The sequence below is a fragment of the Miniopterus natalensis genome, chromosome 6 (assembly GCF_054644295.1).
Source record: "Miniopterus natalensis isolate mMinNat1 chromosome 6, mMinNat1.hap1, whole genome shotgun sequence".
Lineage (NCBI taxonomy): Eukaryota > Metazoa > Chordata > Mammalia > Chiroptera > Miniopteridae > Miniopterus > Miniopterus natalensis.
Window position 1 is genome coordinate 43,443,340 of NC_142086.1, and position 20,029 is coordinate 43,463,368.

General features: G+C 36.6%; 1 protein-coding gene across 1 annotated transcript in view; it reads right to left on the bottom strand.

The window, feature by feature from the left end:
• POLQ (DNA polymerase theta) overlaps positions 1-20,029 on the bottom strand; it is a 76,417-nt gene that overhangs the window by 11,945 nt on the left and 44,443 nt on the right. Inside the window, exons 17-25 of the mRNA XM_016199913.2 lie at positions 19,031-19,174; positions 17,639-17,835; positions 14,386-14,626; positions 12,236-12,429; positions 9,160-9,297; positions 7,779-7,953; positions 5,176-5,302; positions 4,443-4,564; positions 2,290-2,474 (exon numbers count right to left, since the gene is read on the bottom strand). Of these exons, the coding sequence (XP_016055399.2) occupies positions 2,290-2,474; positions 4,443-4,564; positions 5,176-5,302; positions 7,779-7,953; positions 9,160-9,297; positions 12,236-12,429; positions 14,386-14,626; positions 17,639-17,835; positions 19,031-19,174 (1,523 nt within the window). The remainder of the gene's footprint in view (positions 1-2,289; positions 2,475-4,442; positions 4,565-5,175; positions 5,303-7,778; positions 7,954-9,159; positions 9,298-12,235; positions 12,430-14,385; positions 14,627-17,638; positions 17,836-19,030; positions 19,175-20,029) is intronic.

Consider the following 20,029-nt stretch of genomic DNA (forward strand, 5'->3'; position numbering starts at 1 on the left):
TGGGGTGGGGTGGATACAGGGTGGAGGAGATGAATGGGGGGGAAAAGGGGACATTTGTTGGAATTAAATATGAATGTTGTGTTTTAAGAAAGTAATCCTAGTGCTTTATTTATTTATTTCTATTGATTTTTAGAGAGAGGAAGAAAGAGAGACATCAATATGAAAGAGAAACATCAATTGGTTTCCTCCCACACATGCCCCAACTGGGGATCAAACCTGCAACCTGGATATGTGCCTTGACCGGGAATCGAACCCACCACCTTCTGGTGTACAAAATGACGCTCCAACCAACTTGAACCACACTGGCCAGGGCTAATCCTGGGAAGGGAAGATTTATTCCTGACTCTGTCATTTATCCAGCAGTCTTCAAAGCAGTTTTCTACTCCTTATAACTCCTCATAACCACATTAACTTCTGCTTAAAGAAGTGCCTAGAAGTAGGAAAGAAAAGCATACAAACACTCCTCTCCTCATCCTCAGATAGCACTAAAAGAGCTTGCTAATACGGAGACTTATAGGAAATAAGTCTCCTCTTCACCTCACAGTCACCTGAAATCCCACAACTGCAGAATTCATTTGAGTTAAACAAAAACTCATGAAATATTGGGCATAATGAAGGAAAATGACCTAAATAGGTCAATAAAGAAACTTTGATTTAATAATAAGTTTTGTGTGGGTTCAAACCCTCGTTCCAGCATTTACAAGATGTATTATCGTGCACAAGCTACCTAAACTTCTAGCATCTTGATGTCTTCACTCGCAGAATGAAGTCAGTAGTAACACCCATGTCACAAGATTGTTAGGGTTAAATTAATTGTAAGTGTTCAGGAAACTGCATGATATAAAGCAAGTTCTATATAAATGTTAAATAAAATTTTAAAAGATAACTTGCAAATAATTACCAGAATTCCAAAATACTTTTAATATGATTAGAAAGCTAGTGGTATTTTATTTTTTCCTTTTTTCTCTCTTTGAATACATTGAGACAAATATTTTCCTCGTTTTTTGTCTTTCTTTTTGATCTTTCTATGCTTATTGTTGTGACACCAACTTTTTTTTTTTTTTAACTTAGGCATTATGTAGTGCTAGCTGAGATCTCAGTAAAACTCAAAGATTAGATGGTTCAGTGCACAGTGATTTAGGAAAAAAAATTAGTATAGCATAAACACTATTAAATCATTCAAGAACTTATTAAATGGAGGCCACTATCATCAAGGGATAAATGTTTAGGTTACAGAGTCAGAATGTCTAGATTCTGGCATTTTGAACTTCTGCCTCTACCACTTATAGGTGGCTATAAGACCTTAAGCAAATTACTAACTTCCTGTACCTCAGTTTCTCCTATCTAAAATGAAGATAATAATACCTATTTAATGGGTTTATTATAAGGATTAAATATTAGAATATTACCTACTTTACCTAGGGTTTGAATCTTGCTAAATGCAGGACGCCAAAGGAGACTGAACAGAGAAGACAAAGTTGGCTTTCTAAATTGTGGAAGAAGCAAGTGTTGGTGCGAAACAGATGGTGCCGAGAGGAAGTGCTTTATGCCTAATGAACTAGTCAGGAATTACAGCTGTATCTAAGTAAATGTAAAACTAGTAAAGCAGGATCTTAAAGGTGGGAGTCACGATGTGCCTTTTACATCAGCCACCAGTCCTACTTTCTTGAAAATGGCATCAGATTTCTAACAGGTCACACGGTAAGAAAGTATCAGTGTTAATCCAGGCCAGGAAATGGTGTAAACGTGGCCTTTGCCAGTCTCTGCCTGACAGTCATTTGGGAGTAGACACTAAATGTGGGCCCACTTGAAAAGTCCAAGGGCAGTATAAAGTTCACAGGGGGATTAGTTAACCAATGGCCTTAAAAAACTAAAAAGCTATCGGTTATTAATTATAATACACAGCTGAGCAATATCTATTTTTCAACAAACACTTAGAAAGTACCCTTTCATAAAAAGCACTGTGGCTCAATGATGTGGGAAAACAGAAAGATGAAAATATGGATGCTTGCAGACTAGAGATTTTTAAATACATGCATACGCACACGCAAGCATCACAATATCTACCACAATGCAAATGGCTATTCTGTCACTAAACTGCCTCAGACTAAGTCTGATTCTTCCTATTGAATCTATGAAGGAAAGTATAATGAATACCATGAGACAGGCTCAGATAAATGTGGTTTGAAAGATCCAAAGAAGAAATCAGTCCTCAACTACAAATGATTGAGACAGTTTTTTTGAATCATTAAAATTCACATTGATATTAAGCATGTTCACTAAGATTACCTGCTTTGCTTGCTGCCTCAGATCATCCCCCACAGACTCTGGCTCAATCATCTTCCATTCAGCTGCAATACTCCTGAAAACATCAGTTCCAGTGTTTAATACTTGAATAAGACGATTATCGTGGGATAAATGAGCCAAGACCCTCAGTTCAAGTTGAGAGTAATCAGCAGCTAATATTACACCACCTAAAGTAGAAATGATTTTAGAAAAGCTGGTACAAAAGCAAATCCAAGTTTCATATAATTGAAGATGACAGAAATTTCATTCTAACATAGAACCATGAGATCATGTATCTAAAAGTTAAAACCTTGCTCTTAACATGATGCAATTCAGTGCTGTAACTTTGATCAGTTTTTTCATCTAGCTTTCAAGTATACATAACATGTGTGAAGCCACCCCTGACCTCTGCTCTGTAACCTCAGTGGCAGTGCTTCCTTTAGTGTTCGCACAGCACCTGACACATAACCTAAAATGATTCTTTCGTACCTCACCCACATAGAACTGACCTTGAACGGTGGAAGACTTAATTTTCTTTTGCAGTCAATAGAAAACTTTGCACAATTTCTGGCACATAATAGACTTTTAAATGATTCATGAATGAATGAACGAACGAATGAAGAAAATGGTTTCCAACGTGTGCACATTTTAAGTGGGCTGGAGAGAAATGTGTGCTCTACTTTGATAATAACAAAGACATTACATTTTTTTAAAAAAATCAAGTGGTTGATATGTGAAGAAAAGTTTTTAAGATTCAGATAATTTACCTATGGCTTAGAAATGAGTGGATTAGATCTGCATGGCAAAACCAAAATAAAAAATAATAAAAGAAGGTTCAAAGAAAAAGTAGAAAAAATATTTGACTGATATTACAAAGAACTTGTTGCCTTATTATAAAAAAGACGCTACAAATCAAGAACAAGACATAACCTAAACAAGTCGTTCATGAAAATAATAAAAGAAACTTAAAACATATTAAAGAATGCTCAACTTCATTCACAATAACAGAAATGGAAATTAAGTCTACAGCAAGAAACAATTTTCCTCTACTTATATTGCAAAAGTCCAGAAGTTGGAGAGCACACTGCGGCAAGGCTGAGAAAAAAATACTCCCAGATTGTTATTAGGAAGTAAAGGGTAACCGTCCCCCATTAGGTGGCAATTTGACAATATCTATCAAAACTAAATAGGTTTTTACTCTGTGATTCAGCAAATAAGCCCACGGAAAGTAGAATGGTGGTTACCAAGGGCTGGGGATTAGGGAGAGAGAGTTAGTGCTTAATGGGCACAGAGTTCCAGTTGGGGAAGATAAAAAAGTTCTTGAGAGTGGCTGTGGTAATGATTGCACAATAAGGCAAATGTACTTAATGCCTCAGAACTGAATACTACTTAAAAATGGTTACAATAATAAAATGCAAAACTGAAATTTGCCAAGTAGGTTATGCATCCTAGATCTGAATTCACCCTTAGACTATATGTTTCTGACAGAATTCAAATAAATTCAGATAGTTAACTGCACTCACCCAGGCCTGCCAACTTGCAAAACATAAAAGAGCAAATACGTATACCGACAGTAGGGATTATTTGGGAGTTAGATCACGGCTTCCAAATGTTCTGATGACAAAAGGTTTATGGCTAGAGTACTGAGGAGAGGTCACACAGGAGGATAGCCTTGGGGGCCACCCCATGTAAGAGAAAGCAGCAGGCTGGAGAAACGGAGAAGAAACAAAAAGCAAAGCAAGTCAGAAAGAGAGGCAAAAAAGTGCGCCCTTAGTGGTTCAGGGAGGAGAGGAATCGAGGAAAGTGAGGGTTGATGAACAATGACAAATGCTCTACAGAAGTCAAAGAGGGTGAGGAATAAAAATGCATTGGGTTTTTCCAAAAAGATTTACAGCGACCTAGGAAAACGTGGTTTCAACAGACTGCTACCAATGAGCATACACCACAGAAGTTTCCCACAGCGCAGATCATGAAGACAATGGTGACTGACTGTCATAAACCTGGCAGCACAAAGGGGAAACAGAGGCTACACAGACAAGAGGGAAGATGGAGAGACCAATGCATACTTCTGAGTCTTATTCATAATTCAGGCTTTATCAGTGCTTTGAAAAACATTCCCACAGGAATGAGAAGTTCAAAAACCATGAGCACCCTACCTGGGAAAGGCACAAAGGCGTGCCGCATGCTCACAGAAAACGGCATTCCTCTGTCTGAGGTTCTCTCCTCCATCTGTGCCTGGTGCCCAGGGTTCAGACCACAGCCCTTCTTATTTCCTCCCCTGTCATGAAAACACCATCATCAGCTAGACATGAAGTAGACTCAAATATGTGAAAAAGGCTTGACTTTTCAGTAAAGTTAACAATTCCATCTAAGAAAATTAAAACCCTTATTATTTGAAACTCCCTTTAAAAAATCTTAACAAAGATTCTAGACTTTTTAAAGCAAACATTCAATTAAATAAGAAATAAAATATTTCTGTGAAAGCCTTTCCCACAAACTGCTTCTGAGATAATTCACTGACATTTAGCTCAACTCAACAAATCTCTTTTACCAAATCTAATATAAATTATCTGTGCTTTTTCTTCCCTTTGTGTATATAAGGAAGGCAGGAGAGGATATTCCTGACTTTGCTAAACTTTTCCCTTTAGTATTTGACTTAAATAAGCATATGATGGTTGATTTAATTAATGGCCTGGTTTTCAGCCTTTCACCATCAACTACCTTCCTTATAGGCAGACTCAAGGTTGGAAATGGATAGTGCCTAGAATAGAATGTATATACCTAAAACAGAAATTTAAATTATTTTCATAAGTTTGTTCAATAGGCTATTTTCAAGCCATTCATGCTCATGAAAGTATATTAACGCAAATACAAAGAAATAATGTCTACCTGCCCATGGGAAGTAGGCCTTTGCAGAGGGCTTGGGAAGGTGGGCTTTCTCCTACTAGTGTTGGCATTTGGATCTCAAAATCTCTTGGTACACTCTGAATATTTGGTTCTGTAAAGGTTATTCGTCCTAAAATGAAACAGAATGAAGACATAAAATTAGGGGGGAGGGGGGAATCTGACATTTATCTTAATAGTAATTGCATTTCTGAATTTTCTTAAAAATGTATGCTCTATTGCTAAATTCTTATTTAAAAAAATATTTTTTCATTATGTTCATGTGCCTAATGATGATATAATAAGAACAAGACCAATGCCAATGTAAGTGAATATATGAATCAGCTACATTATGATGTTTTACACTAACCTAGCTCTCTATAAAACAAGTCCATGATAAGAAGTAATTTGATGTTGAACTATCCCTATGCTACAATGAGTACCAGATGTTAGCATTACAAAATGTTAGCAGTCTTATTGATGGGTAAAGACTAATCAAATGGATCGTTGGTGAAATAACTGTCGAAGCCTTTAAAAGTCAGAAATGCACAAGATACAGAGAGGAAGAGCTGGAGCAGAAGGACAACCTGAGTGCTGAAGAGGGACAACTGGACCAGAGGAGTTAGCTGGACCAGAGGAGACAGAGTAGCAGTGAGACGTGGAACATCCCTTTCTAGACATCACCTGGCTGATTTCCGTCATCATCATCATCGTCATCATCACTCATCGAGAGAATGAATGCTAACAAGGACATAGTTGGAGACTCGAATCAGGTGGTTAATGAATTTTCTAGGAATAGAAAGCTAATTGTTTAAGTGCTTATAGCCTTTATTTCCCCCCAAATATTTTACATTTTATTTGCTTACTTATTAGTTGAATTTTTCTATAACACATAAGCATTGTTCAAAAAAAGTCTGGCCCTGGATGGTGTCACTGAGTTGGATGGAGCATCATCACATGCACTGAAAGGTCGTGGGGTGGGGACTAAAAAACAAGTGTCTTAAAAAAAAAGTTTGGGTAATTAATTTTTTGGCAGTTTTTATAATACATATATAGTGACATGTTTTATGATAGACCATTGTAATAGGCTCTCTACAAGCTACTATATGTAATTACATCTTCTTTTAATATATCAGACATTTTAAGTACCTAGAATATAGTTTTTCAGAATAAATCCCTGATAGTATGCCCTAGTTAGTTTTTAGCTAAAATTAGTGATCAATTAATGATAGATATTAATATAAATATTATCATCAAATGGACTGTTCAGTGTTACAAAGCTAACGAACAGCAGAGGAAGGAATCCAAGTCTCTCTGCCTCAGGACACTGTCTTCTTTTCTATAATAGTACTTACTAGTCAGGTCTATTGCTTGAATTAATGAGGTAACACTGGCAGACAAACAAGATGTCAAAAATAAATGACAAAACATGGACATAGCATCATGAAGATCAATTCTGATAATGAAATGGCTTTGCTATACTTAGGGAAACCTCTATTTCTAAAATATTCTTTAAATGTAGGTACAGTATGATAAATACCAATCAGGAAAAAAAAGGAATTGATAACTTTCTGCTTTATCAACAAATAAATGTGCAACAGATTTGAAATTCTAGGTTGATTTTGTTTTTTCACCAACAAGGATTTATTTTACGTAAGTTTACACCGATGAAACTGAAATACCCACAGGGCAAGGGCTGGCCAGGAAGAACTAAGAGGTTCGCTGAATAGAGAAGAAGGAAGAGAGAAGTTGTCGAGAACAAGGCATAAGCAAGCGGAGACCGCAGCTCCGACGGTGCCCCACCCTTAGCAACCGCAACATTGGAACCAAGCTGCGCACTACTCTAAACACTTGACATGTACTAGGCCATTAAATCCTCAGGATGATCTGGTGAAGTTGGACTGTTAATACCCTGTTTTATCATGAGGAAACTTAGGCACTGAGAGGTTAAGTACTTTGTCTAAAGATTCACAGCACCAGGATTCAAGCCTTATAAAAATCTGGTATCAAAATCCACATTATATACCATCAATCTAAATTGTCTTCCCTATGAAGGAGTTAATGATGCCCTTCGGCACTTGGCAAATATTTAAAGTTCTGCACTGCCTAGAGAAAGAACACTTTTTTCCTCATATTATATCCACATCAATGCCAAGAAGGCCATGAGACACCCAAAGGACTCTACAGCTCTCTTTTCTAATTGAGTAAAATAAGATGCTCACTCATTATACAAAAGCCCCACACACCTACTTAGACTCAACTTGGAGAGAATCTTAAGACGTTCAGGAGAGGGCTGGGACTGAAATTAGATGAGATCACTGACTCAGATATTTAATCCTGGGGATATTCTCATCCAAAGCGCAGTCTCAGACGTCCTAGATACTCTACACAATACCTGAAAGCAGAAACTGTATCTTACTAACTCTCACCTCCGTATCTAGGTAGTATGAATCTATGCTTCGCATGTAGTATGTGTTTCATAAATGTTTAAGAAACTTCATTAAATCCAAGGATCAACACTTGAATTCCTTGGTGATCATAAGAAAATACATATGAAAAATTTTTTCTTTCAAAATTGGATATTATCCATACTTAAAATTCCCCATTACCTGTAGCAGTGTGTGACTGTGATATAGGATAGATTCTTTCCATTCCAAGAAAAGGATTCAGGCGCCTTTCCCGCTGCAGGGGAAAGACTACTTTGGTAATAGCATTAGTGACTCTTCTCCACTCTAATATCAAGCCTGGTAAAGGATGCAATGCCTTTAATTTATTTAAAACAGCCTGTCAAAGAAAAATAATAAGGTAAGATCCAATTCTTATCCAAATTCCATAGCAAATAGAATATCTTTTAGGTAAACAACAGTCTCAAAATTAAATTTGCTAACTCCTGTATCTACAACTCAAAATTACTGTTTGGGTTTTATAGAAATCGCCATAATGCTAAAACTATGATAATTATAGATTATTAAAAGCAAACATGTTAATGCTGAGCAACATCAATTTAGATCTACCTTTAAAAAAAACTCAGCAAGATGTCAACTTAGCAAAGTAACTGCCTCCCCACACTCCACCCCAGAGTTTACATCACCTCTTTTTATCTCTGTACTTTCCTCCTCCATTCCTCAAATAATTGGAAGTTTCCCTTTTTTTTTCCATTTTGCCCTAATACTTTCATGGTTTCTATATCCAGAAAATTGGAAGACATTTATCTTTAACACTTTCATTTTTTCATGCTAAAGACTTTTGAAGACCATTAAAGGATAGAGACCGTGTGAGATCAAATAAAAAGATCTGCTACAGAAGGAAACTTCCCCAGGCCAGGCAAGTCATATTAATGATATTAGGGTCAAAATTCTCTAGGATGGTAACTTGGACTACTCTCTCCAGGACTGCTGTGGCTGTACTTTCTACCCTTATTTCTCCATTGAACATTCATTCCGTAAAAATGTAAAATAAGCCCTTTCCCTTTTCTCTCCCATGCATACAGTTTCCATGGACTGTGACTAGCAATTATACTTTAAAATCAGCAGGTTAGATTCTTAAAAGAAACTCATGTAAAACTTATTATTTTGCCCTAGAATTGAAAAAAAAGTTTTATTTGTATTGGCTCGGGTTCTTTTGCTTTTTTAAAAAAAATCCTTCCATACCTTTGTTTATGCTCATATAATTATACAAATTATATTATTATACTAGAAGTCTAAGAGTAGTGGATGTCAATAATTAAATGTCTACAGGCCTGAGTTTACAAATCTTTACACTGTTTAATGATAGGAAGGACACAACTGCTAACTCAGATTATGGCCCAGACTTTCCATGCTGAAATATCTGCACATTTATTGTGGGCAGCCAAACCACAAACCAATTTGTTTTTATGTGGATAAGTTCAAATGGTGGGCTATGTTGGATCTTGGTTTCATCAACATTCTTTGAAGACACCAAAATGCTAAAAGTAGTTCAGTGCTGCCCCGTGACTGCCCCGAAGAGCACCTTACTAGTGCTGAACCGCTTTCCCAGCCTTAGCTTGCGGCCATTGTCATTCCCTCTTCTGGTAGAACCCAAAGTTTTCTTGCTGCCTTGGTTGTTTATCTCTCCATTTGGTGGCAACTTCAATTCCAAAAATAAAACCTGTAATAAATTAAAGCTTCTTTAGTCAAGTATCAAATCTCAAGTATTGTCATTAAGAAAACATTTCAAAAAGTTTTTAGAGAAAACAACCAATACAGTTCAATATGGGTTGGAAGAATGTTTTTTGGAAAATTTGGAATTATCACATTTAATAAATAGTGGCAATAAAATGTATGTCAGTAGGCTGTCCATTCTAATTTAGGCACTAACAGATTAATACTAATACCAGGCTTTTAAACAGCCAACAATACTGGAGTGTGTACTCTGTGCTGAACAACGGACGAATAAGCTATTGACATTGAGACTTTAGGTTGCTCTGAGGATTGTGAACACTCCTAAATACCGGTTGATGTGGTAAACAATGTGGCTGCTCAATCACTTAAGCCCCATTGAGAGTCAACATGAGCGCCTTCATGGCTATTTTAATCACAAAAATCAGAGAACACTAAGTAGGAAGGGGTCCAAAAAGTCATCTAATTCTACCACCAGAAGGCTGGACCCTGAGAGTCCCTGGGCACAAAAAGTGAGGAGAAGGTGGCCAACCCAATGGAGCAATAGTGAAAGCTAGAGAGTGACCGAAAACACCCACTGAAGAAATGAAGCCTACACAGGGCAGGGATCCAGGCTCAGGGGCAGAGGGAGGATCTTGTATATAAATTACTTCTCCAGGCCTCAATTAACACATCTTTGAAATGAGGGGTGGAACAAGATGGGGACAAGAGGCACTAATATTTACTGAGCACCTACTATATGCCAGCCATTATGCTAGGTACTTTAACATGTGCCATCACATGTAATCTTTATAATTCTGTGACAAATCTGAAAAAAACAGTTGGAAAAACTTGCTCAATGTTACATGGCCAGAAGGTAGTAGAATTAAGAATTAGAACTCGGAGTCTTATAATTCTAATTCCTTTTTTCTTTTCACTAACCCATGCTTCCATCTAGAACAAGGGTCAGCAAACTTTACCCATAAAGGGCCACATAATTGATATTTTCAGCTCTGCGGGGTTTACTATCTGTCACAACTTCTCAACTGTGATTATAGAATGAAAGCAGCCACAGACAATAAGTAAATGAACAAGCGTGGCTGTTTTCCAATAAAATTTTATTTACAAAAACAGGTGGCAGGCCAGGTCTGGCCTGCAAGCTGTAGTTTGCTGGTCCCTCCTCTAGATCAGTAACATGCAAAAAAACTTTTGCACTGTTTAATATGGTAGCTTCTAACCACACTGTGGTTATTGAACATTTGAAATGTGGTTAGTGCAAGTAAGCAGCTAAATTGGTATATTTTATTTAATTCTAATTAATTTAAATTTAAATAGCTATAAGTGGTAAGTAGCTCCTGTATTAGTGTAGCTCTAGATGAATATTAATAATAATATCCTGCCTGGTTCAAAGATTCAACTTAAAATCAACAAGGATTAAATAGTCAATGTGTAAAACTGTTAGTTTACCTTAAATATAACTTCTATTTTAACATGAAGACCTAAGAACAAGCTAATAACACCGAAGGACTTTTATTCTAGCTCAGAGTTTGGTCTAGACTCTAGGCCTATGGTCCTAATACCTTAGTACCCATCTGAGTCACAAGGACACAGATTTCTGCCTTTGCTCCAAGACTAGTTGTGTTGAAATCCAGAGATTGTATATTTTTAATAAGTTCTTTATGTAATTTTATATGCTTTTAGGCAGGTACTGGCTTGGGGAGTACCTGGGCTAAAGAACTCAAAAGAAAATATTAATAATTCCCCCAAAAAACCACTGAATTCAATACAAATATACCAGACGATTAGGAGAAACAAAGTTCCTCATTTTTTTAAACATATAATTCTTTGGCTTAAAAATTGACAGTTTTATGAGTATATATAACATTTGTTGAGCACTTACTATGAGATGGGCACTATTCTAAGTGTTTACATTCATCATTTACTCCTCAGAACAATTCTATGAGGTATTTCTATCTTAACCCATTTTACTGATGAAAAAACTGAGATATAAAGAGTTAATGTACCGGCCCAAAGTCTTGGAGTTAGTTAATAAATGAAGGAGGTAGGATTGAAACCCAATGAATCTGTCTCTAAAGCCTATGAAATTCACCGATATGCTATATTATTGAATCACATCTAGAATACACTGTAGCCCGGCTGGGCATGGCTCAGCGGTTGAACGTCGACCTAGGATCCAGGTGATCAGGGTTCGATTCCCAGTCAGGGCACATGCCCGGGTTGTGGGCTCGGTCCCCAGTCGGGGGTGTGCAGGAGGCAGCCGATCAATGACTCTCTCATCATTGATGTTTCTATCTCTCTATCCCTCTCCTTTCCTCTCTCTGAAATCAATAAAGCTATATTTAAAAAAAAAAAAAGATTACACTGTAATTTCAATGCTATCAAGTATAAGCACCCAACCTACACTGTAGGAGAGAACAGAACAACAACCTTTCAAAATAAAAATAAGAATAAACTACGCCAAAATTTATGTAAGGAATCTTAATTAGCTTTAAAAAGCAAACAATCACAAAAATCCATTTTTCATTAACAACTGAAAAAAAATCTAATTTTGTATTCTAAAAAAAGACTTAAAGGTGAGGAAGGGATGAGAGCCCATGAAATGATTAATCTCATGGAGAAACAGCTACACTGTTATGCAACTGTCTTTTGTTCAACAAATATTTACTAAGTGCCTCTTCTGTTCCAGGCAAATTTTCTTCTCATGGAGCAAATGGTCTAGGAGCCTTCTTTATTACCTTCCTATTTCATAAATATAGTATAAATTATATACTTCTCCAAAGTATTCTGGTTAACTGAATTGATTTGGTTTTTGGTTTTTTTACTGATCTTTGATGTTTAGGTAAACACATTTAGGAAATGTACACACACACACGCCATTTTTAACTCTAAAAATTACTTTTCTAAATTCCCTATTCCCATGATACAACCTCAGCGATGTCATCTGAACTGGTGAAGGAAAAACTGTGGCCAGCTAGTTGATACGCCTGAGTCTCAATTGCATCCAGCTTGGCTTGCATTATGTGTTTCTGACTTTCACATTCTGCAGTACTAAAGCCGATTCCATTCAGTTCTAGCAAGGCCAAGCAGTACTGACAGGGCATTTCCACTTTACATAAAACATCTGGAAGAGAAAAAGAAAACTAAACCATTAATTCACCAGCCACATGACTAGATCAGCATCATTATCTAACCACACACATGGAATTCTCCTAGCAAAGCCTAGAGATGAGCAGTGTTCTCAAACCAACAATGATAGGGATAATAGTATTTTCCACTTAAGCACTAGACTTATCCTTGGCTATCCAGAGACTAGAAGAATTGGCAATCTTGTGAATAGTCTGCATTACAAGAGACTGCTTTTCTCCCAAAATAATGTTTTTGCTTCTACTCTTAGTAAGAGCAAAATAGCCAATCTTATTTGCTAAGCTGACTACAAAGTGTTAATTCCCTGAAACTGTTTCCAATATTCCTGGTCCCATGGTATGCATGCTTGCATAAAGAACTAAATATGAAGCTTTTACATTTTCTGATGCACTTACCAAAGAGTAATGAAAATTCCTGAAATAAGAATCAGGATATTTTTCTATCTGCTGACATTTCTCAACAGAGCTATCATTCTAAATCAGTTTTCCCCATTATGTTCACAGGAACTTTAGTCTCAAAGATACTCTATAAAAAGAGTGGAGTTGAGAGACACTGTATACTGTGAGTTTCTGCATTATTATACTGCTCTTGGATATTCATGATGCCTGTTAATATACTAAAGGCTCTGAGAAGGCCTGAAGCAAAGACAATAAAACATTTAAAAAAAAAGAAATGTCTATAAAAAGTTACAGACTAATCCATATCACCACCATCAAGTGTTGGTGTCTGGGAACTACATAGACTATCTGGGACGCCTGGCCTAGGGGCAGACCGGCAGACAGAGGGAAAGAGCTGTGTTCATTCAGCCCTATTATCCATGAGTGTAGAAGCAGTCTTGTGGCATGTGTCTCACATACCCCCACTCCTTGACCTGCCTACATTGGCTTAGAGAAGCTGAGTTTGAAACATTTCAGTGCCTGTTCAAGAGCTGCTAATTAACATCACTTAAGCAAGTCAGTCTGGTCTTTGTATTATTCTACCCAAAGATACTGGGGAGAACATTACTATCAGCACAGAGGGCTTGTGTTAGCAGTAAAAATAATAATAATAATCAACTAACAAAAAAATGAATACCTACTCTGTGGCAGACACTGCACTTAGTTCTCTCTCATTTAATACACACAACAGTTTTATAAGAACCAGACAGAGAGTTCCAGTAGCTTGCCCAAAGCCCCTCACTAGTAAGTGACACAGCCCAGGTTCCAACCCTGGTGTTTGTGAATCCATCTGTCTGCTGTTTCTAGTATTTATTAATCAGGCAATAAATTCATGGTTTTTTTTTTTTTTTTTTTACAATAAAGCCAACTTTGCTCCACTTCATCATTTCTGTCATAACCATATATTATGCTCTGTGAAGTCAAGGTACTCATGTGGACCAGCACGCTGCACAATAAATCCATGCTATTTGTTATGAGGGGTGGGAGAAGATTCACATTAATATTCTTTGCTGAAGAAATAACTGTTAATAGCTCAAAAAGAAAACTGTTCATTTTTTTAAATCCATGAAAGATATATTCTAAATGTAAATAAAAATCACTTGATAAAGTTCAAATATAAAAGCAATAGATGAATAAAACATCACTAATTTTCTTCATTGCAAAGCAGCCTGAGGTTGGCAACCTATAACCAAACTAGGGGCAGATGCCTGTTTTTGTAAATAAAGTTTTATTGGAACACTCATTTTCATCTCTATGGCCGCTTTTGTGCTACGATGGCAGACTTGAATATTTGGGATTGAGACTGCCTGGGCTGCAAAGCCAAAAATAATTACTATCTGGCCTTTAACAGAAAACTTTGTTGACTCATATACTAGACAATCCAACAATAAGGTTTGTGTAAAAAGTGTAATTTACTCTCCTGTAATAAAAAGTGGCTAAGTATATAATTATCACCAGTCTGTAACAGCATAAAAATGCCAGAAACTTTGCTTTACCATGAAGGTTTTCCTTCTTCAACAAAGAATTGAGTTGGTTCATAGCACTGAAGATGAGAATGGACTCTACAGATGCTCTGTAACGCCCAGAATGCTCAGTGCTGACGTTCAGTCCCAGGCTTTGAATTCCTTGGCCTGCCTCTATCCCTTCCAGGAGTGGAAGCTCATGAGGAAGAAAACTGGTGATTATGCTGTGAAGAGTCGGCTCCTTAGAATCTGGATCTAGTAACCAGCATGCCACCTGAAAAGATAGCAATCAGGATGGTTTCTTGATTTTTTTCAAAGACATTTCTTCACCCTTAAGTTAAAAGGGGGGAAAAGCAAGCTCATTTTCATTTAACACATATTCAGCTGGTCTTCTCAGCAGAGGAGAGGAAGCGGATAATTGTATCAGGACTCATTTTTGGCACCAATAAGAGCAGCAGCCTTCAAAGAAGGAAAACATAATTTTTCCATTACTGCAGTTCTGCTGACCTAGTTCTGTAGCAGGCTTACAACCAAGTGCTTCTCAGCTAACTGAAACCATGTTTCTGAAAATGCAGATGGGCTCTTCTCCACTAAGGCTGACCTTGGCTAAGCTACTATAATAAAGATGGGCCTATATAGTTTCAGGTTTATTTGATTCTTTCAACATCAGAAGAAGTGAGACATAAATGTTTTATCACTAAAAGTTCATATCCAAAGTTTTAGAAAGCCTCTGGCTTTCCCCTCAGGATGAGGGCCTATTGCCAGGACCATCCAATGAGACTAGAAGACCTGTAGCTGCTAACACTAGATCTAGCAGAGCAAAACTGGATTTAGAATAAGGAAATCTAAGCCCTGTTCATAATTCTGACAGTTACTATATGACTCAGTTACTTCTTTTGTAGGTTAAAAATGTCAGGTTTTTTTTTGGGGGGGAGGAATATTTTGAACTATAAAAAATATATAAATATCATCTTTGTCACCAGCCTCCATATCTAGCACAGAGCTTCCAATACCCTTGGAATTTCCAAAGTGGTAAGAAATGCAGAGGTGTCTTGTTAGGTCAATAAGGTGACTTTTGGAATGCTGCTAAGTCACCTAAAGATGGAGGAGGGAAGGAGCTGGAGACAACTGATCACCAAGGGGCGATGATTTAATCAATCATGCCTATGTAATGAAACCTCCTTAAAAACACAAAAGTAGAGAGTTTGGACAACTTCTGGGTTGGTGAACGCATAGAGGTGCTGACAGAGGGCATGGGAGTTCCCGGCCCCTTCCCACAGACTTCACCTATGTATCTCTTCATCTGGTTGTTGATTTGTATCCTTTAATATCCTTTGTAATAAACTGGTAATCTAGTGAGTAAACTAGTTTCCTGAGTTGTGTGAGCTGTTCTAGCAAATTAATTAAACCAAAGGAGGGGTCATGGGAACCTCTGATTTACAAATGGTCACTCAGAAGCAAAGATAACAACCTGGGCTTGCGGCTGGAATCTGAAGAGGTGGCAGGGGATCTTGTGGGACTGAGATTTTTTTTTTCTTAATCCTCACCTGACGATATTTTTTTCCATTGCTTTTCAGAGAGAGTGGAAAGGAAAGAGAGAGGGGAAGAAGGGCGGGAGGGACAGCGATGTGAGAGAGACACATTGATTGGTTGCCTCCTGCATGTGGCCAGACAAGGGCCAGGGAGCAAGCCTGCTACTGGGGACTGAGATCTTAATCTGTGGGATCTGACACTAATGTCAGAACTGACTGGAACTGTAGGACACCCAGCTGGTACCCAAAGAATTGGAGGTGTGGGGAAACCTGCCCACACCACATTAGAAATTGGTGATCAGAACCCTTTTAGGAGGCACTGAATAAGATAATCTATTGTAAAAGTTGCCAACTATTTCTTATAAAAGTGATATTTTATAAATTCATAGTTATCTTCTTACATCAAAAGTGTTTTGATTAACATAACCAATTATGGAATATTTCAAGTAGTTTATGCAAAAAGTGCTGTATAAATCTGTGATGAGTAAGCTCATAGTACCCATATTCTCATTTTGGATTCTGGGACATCAAAATTATGTGACAACCTTTTATATTCATTAGATACTACATGGCATTTGGGGGGTAGGGGAGGTAGAAAAGGGTAAAGGGGGGATAAATGGTGACAAAAGGAGACTTGACTTGGGGTGAACACACAACACAATATACAGGTGATATATTATAGAATTGTACACCTGAAACCTATATAATTTTATTCACCAATGTCACCCCAATAAATTCAATAGGAAAAAAAAAAGAAACTACATGGCATTTATCACATGTAAACCAAGCCTGGCTTGAAGTATAGAAAAAGATAGTATCTTTTAGTTTATCTGATACTGCCTTGAAAATCTTTACCAAAAAAGCTAAAGAAACTAGAAACTAAAAATCATTGTATTATTAATTATATTGATAATTACAACCAAGTACAGTAAGTCCTCACTTAACACTGTCCATGGGTTCTGCAACTGTAAGCAAAATGACAGTAACAAAACCAATTTTACCGTAGGCTAATCAATATAAACAAGTTAAGTTCCTACAATGTTGAATGATAGCTGTTATTTAAGGACATGCTGTAGTATCATATCTCAACTCAAAATTAATATTCCATAAACCTCAGGTATTCACTCTCCACTATGAGAAAAGATATCCCTTTGAGGGCTATGATATTATAAGTAAATGTCTTCCCAAAATGCATCATAATGTTAAGTGTTTATTATAACAACATAAGTTACCTTTCCTTAAAAACTCAGAGTCATCACTATGAAGAGTGTACCATACTTTGCTATTACATTGGAAAGTTCTCAAGGGGCTAGTAAGGCGATTTGTCCCTATGTTCAATGGCCCCTAACTACTATCATTTTGGACATCTTACATCCACACACTTCTGCTTCCTGCCTCTATTTTCATGGACATTTGAAACATCCTGCTATTGTACGTATATCTAAAATCTAACAGTTCTCCTTTCATTTCTAATTTACAAGACAGAAAACTTAGAACATACTACCAAAATAAAAATTTAACATATCACTGAGGAAAGATATGAACTTTAGTGCTTGGAATTTGTGACATCTCTGTTTTTATCTACACTGAAGCTTTGGTGCATAATATTCTGTTCTAGGGGGATGAGATTACTGGATAAAGGAATGACGACTCAAAGCTGCATGGTTAGAGGTAAATAAATACCATGTCATTTAAAAATTAACACTAAACATTTAAAAAATTTAAGCGTGTAAAAATTAAATAAGATATGGAACCTTAGGATCTTCATAACTTTGTTCCAGGGAGATGCCACAAGACAGAAGAAGAATTTTATAGGCCTGGATGAAGTCATAGATGATAACAGAACGTTCCTTATCAGAGTCCTTTGGAAAGCAGGATTTAAGATGCCACATTCTGTCTTTCACAGTCAGGTTTGGATCCAGAGAAGGTGGGGCCAAACTGGCACTAATTTCTTAAAAGAGAAAAAAAAAGTCTTAAGGCAAAAATCACATGCATTCACATGAAACAGCAATCTATAATGCAAAGACTGAAAAAGACTTGAAGTCTAGTTCCATGTAACAATAATTCAGCATGACCTTATCAAGGTCAATGTTGGCTATGTAGATGAAGTGCTTCATAATCTAAAAATTACAGGATAGCCTGGCCAAAGTGGCTCAGTTGGGCATCATCCTGTGCACTGAAGGGTTGCTAGTTCAGTTCCCAGTAAGGGCACGTGCTTGGGTTGCGGGTTTGATTCCTGTTGGGGTGAGAGTGGAAGATGTTTAGATGTTTCAGCTGATAGATGTTTCTCTCTCTCTTTCCCTTCTCTCTAAGCATGTCCTCAGGTGAGGATTAAAAATTAACTAATTAATTTTTTAAAATTATGGTTTAGACTAGGTGACTTATAATGCTCTATTTAGGTGGGAGAAAATTCTAAATATCAAGATTTCTAAAAATAAATTTACATTTCTCAGAATGAGGAGTTAAAGACAAAAAAGGTAATTTGAAATAAATTTTAAAGGAACTCCTTTCAAAGGGATATTTAGTAGGAACATCTTTAAAAATAGCAGTTCGAGTAAATACTCATCTTAACATATTTTCCTACGAAACAACTGAAAATAGCTCATGCTTACTCAGGAACAAGCATTATATGGCATCCTTTAAAATGTTTCCTTATTAATTTTGTCTAGGTATCCAGCAACTATATAATCACAAGGTATTTTCAGATCATATTCTTTCCATTCCAAAGACTTCTCCAAGGCTGTGTGATTCAATTACTGTAGATGCCTGGCTCATCACTGCCTCTAGATGAGCTCCAGACCCAGTCAAAAGGAGGAAAGAAGTCTGAAAAGAAACTGCTATGATCCAGTCTTCAAAAGCAAACCCTCAAGGTGGCTAGAGAGTCCCTAATGCTCCACTACCCCCAAGAAGAAAACACAGTATTAGTAGTCCCATGTGACAAGCTGAGGGGAGTAAAAGTGGTGTTTCTTAAAACATTCATTCTAGTTAATATATGAAATAATTTACATATTAACCAAAAAAACCTTTTTTAATCCTAAAATAAATTCTAGGTAAATATGAGGAAATTATTCTCAACAAACAAGTCACTATCTCATAGAGGCTACATTAAAATAGTATGCTGACTTTGCAGACTAGTGATTACATACCAGCATGCTTTTGTTCCTTCTGCAATGAAATGTAATAGGCATCTCTTCCTCCCCAGCATACTGCCAGTCCAATCACCAAGATGTCATCACAGCCTTTAACAGGAAACCCATCATCTCTAATAGGAGTTTCCTGAGGGGAGCTAACTAAGTAAATCAAAAGTGAAATAGTTAAAAAATCTCTAAAAATAAAACCATTAAATTGAACATTAAAACAATGATAATAATTTAAAAAAAAATTTGATGGGCAAAATTTACAGGATAGTCATTTTAAGTGTACGTAAAATCTTTGTAGGCTTACTATCAAGTTACTAAGTTATTATTAAGATAACTGCCACTATGAAAAATCTACCAAAAATTTCTTAAAATAGATCTATAATAATGACTAAAATGAGTATTGACTAAAGTTGCATTTTGAATTTCTATAAATCAAGCAGAAATAGAGTACCTGCACACTGCAAAGGTTCTGTGGTGAACTCAGCAATTCTATTTTTTTCTTTTTTAATTTAAGTTTAGTGAACTCAGCAACTCTTAACACTAAGCAACTCCACAAATATCAAGGGTCTTACTTCTTAGTGAAGAATTAGGTCTGATTTCTTATTTGGAGTCAACATTTTTCCTAAAATAAGACATCTCCAAAAAACCAAACTACTTTATTTATAATTACATCCCCAATACCTGGAAAATAACTGGAGCATGTTTGTTAAATTTAAGTAAACATTTTTATCCCTCTAACCTCTAGCACAGAAAATGTGCTCAATTTTATGTGCTGAATGAAAATTGCAATGTACTAGTCAACACTGAAAGTACATAAAACTTCACATTAACACACATGCTTCATGAACTGAAGATCAGACAAGCGCTCAGACCTTTATGAACAAATTCATTCATAAATACAGAAATTTAAGAAATCTGATCAAATGCTTGATTTCCACAACAGGTTGTCAAGCTGAATACAGCTATTCCCTATGATACAGAACCCTTACTTTCATGAAGACAGAC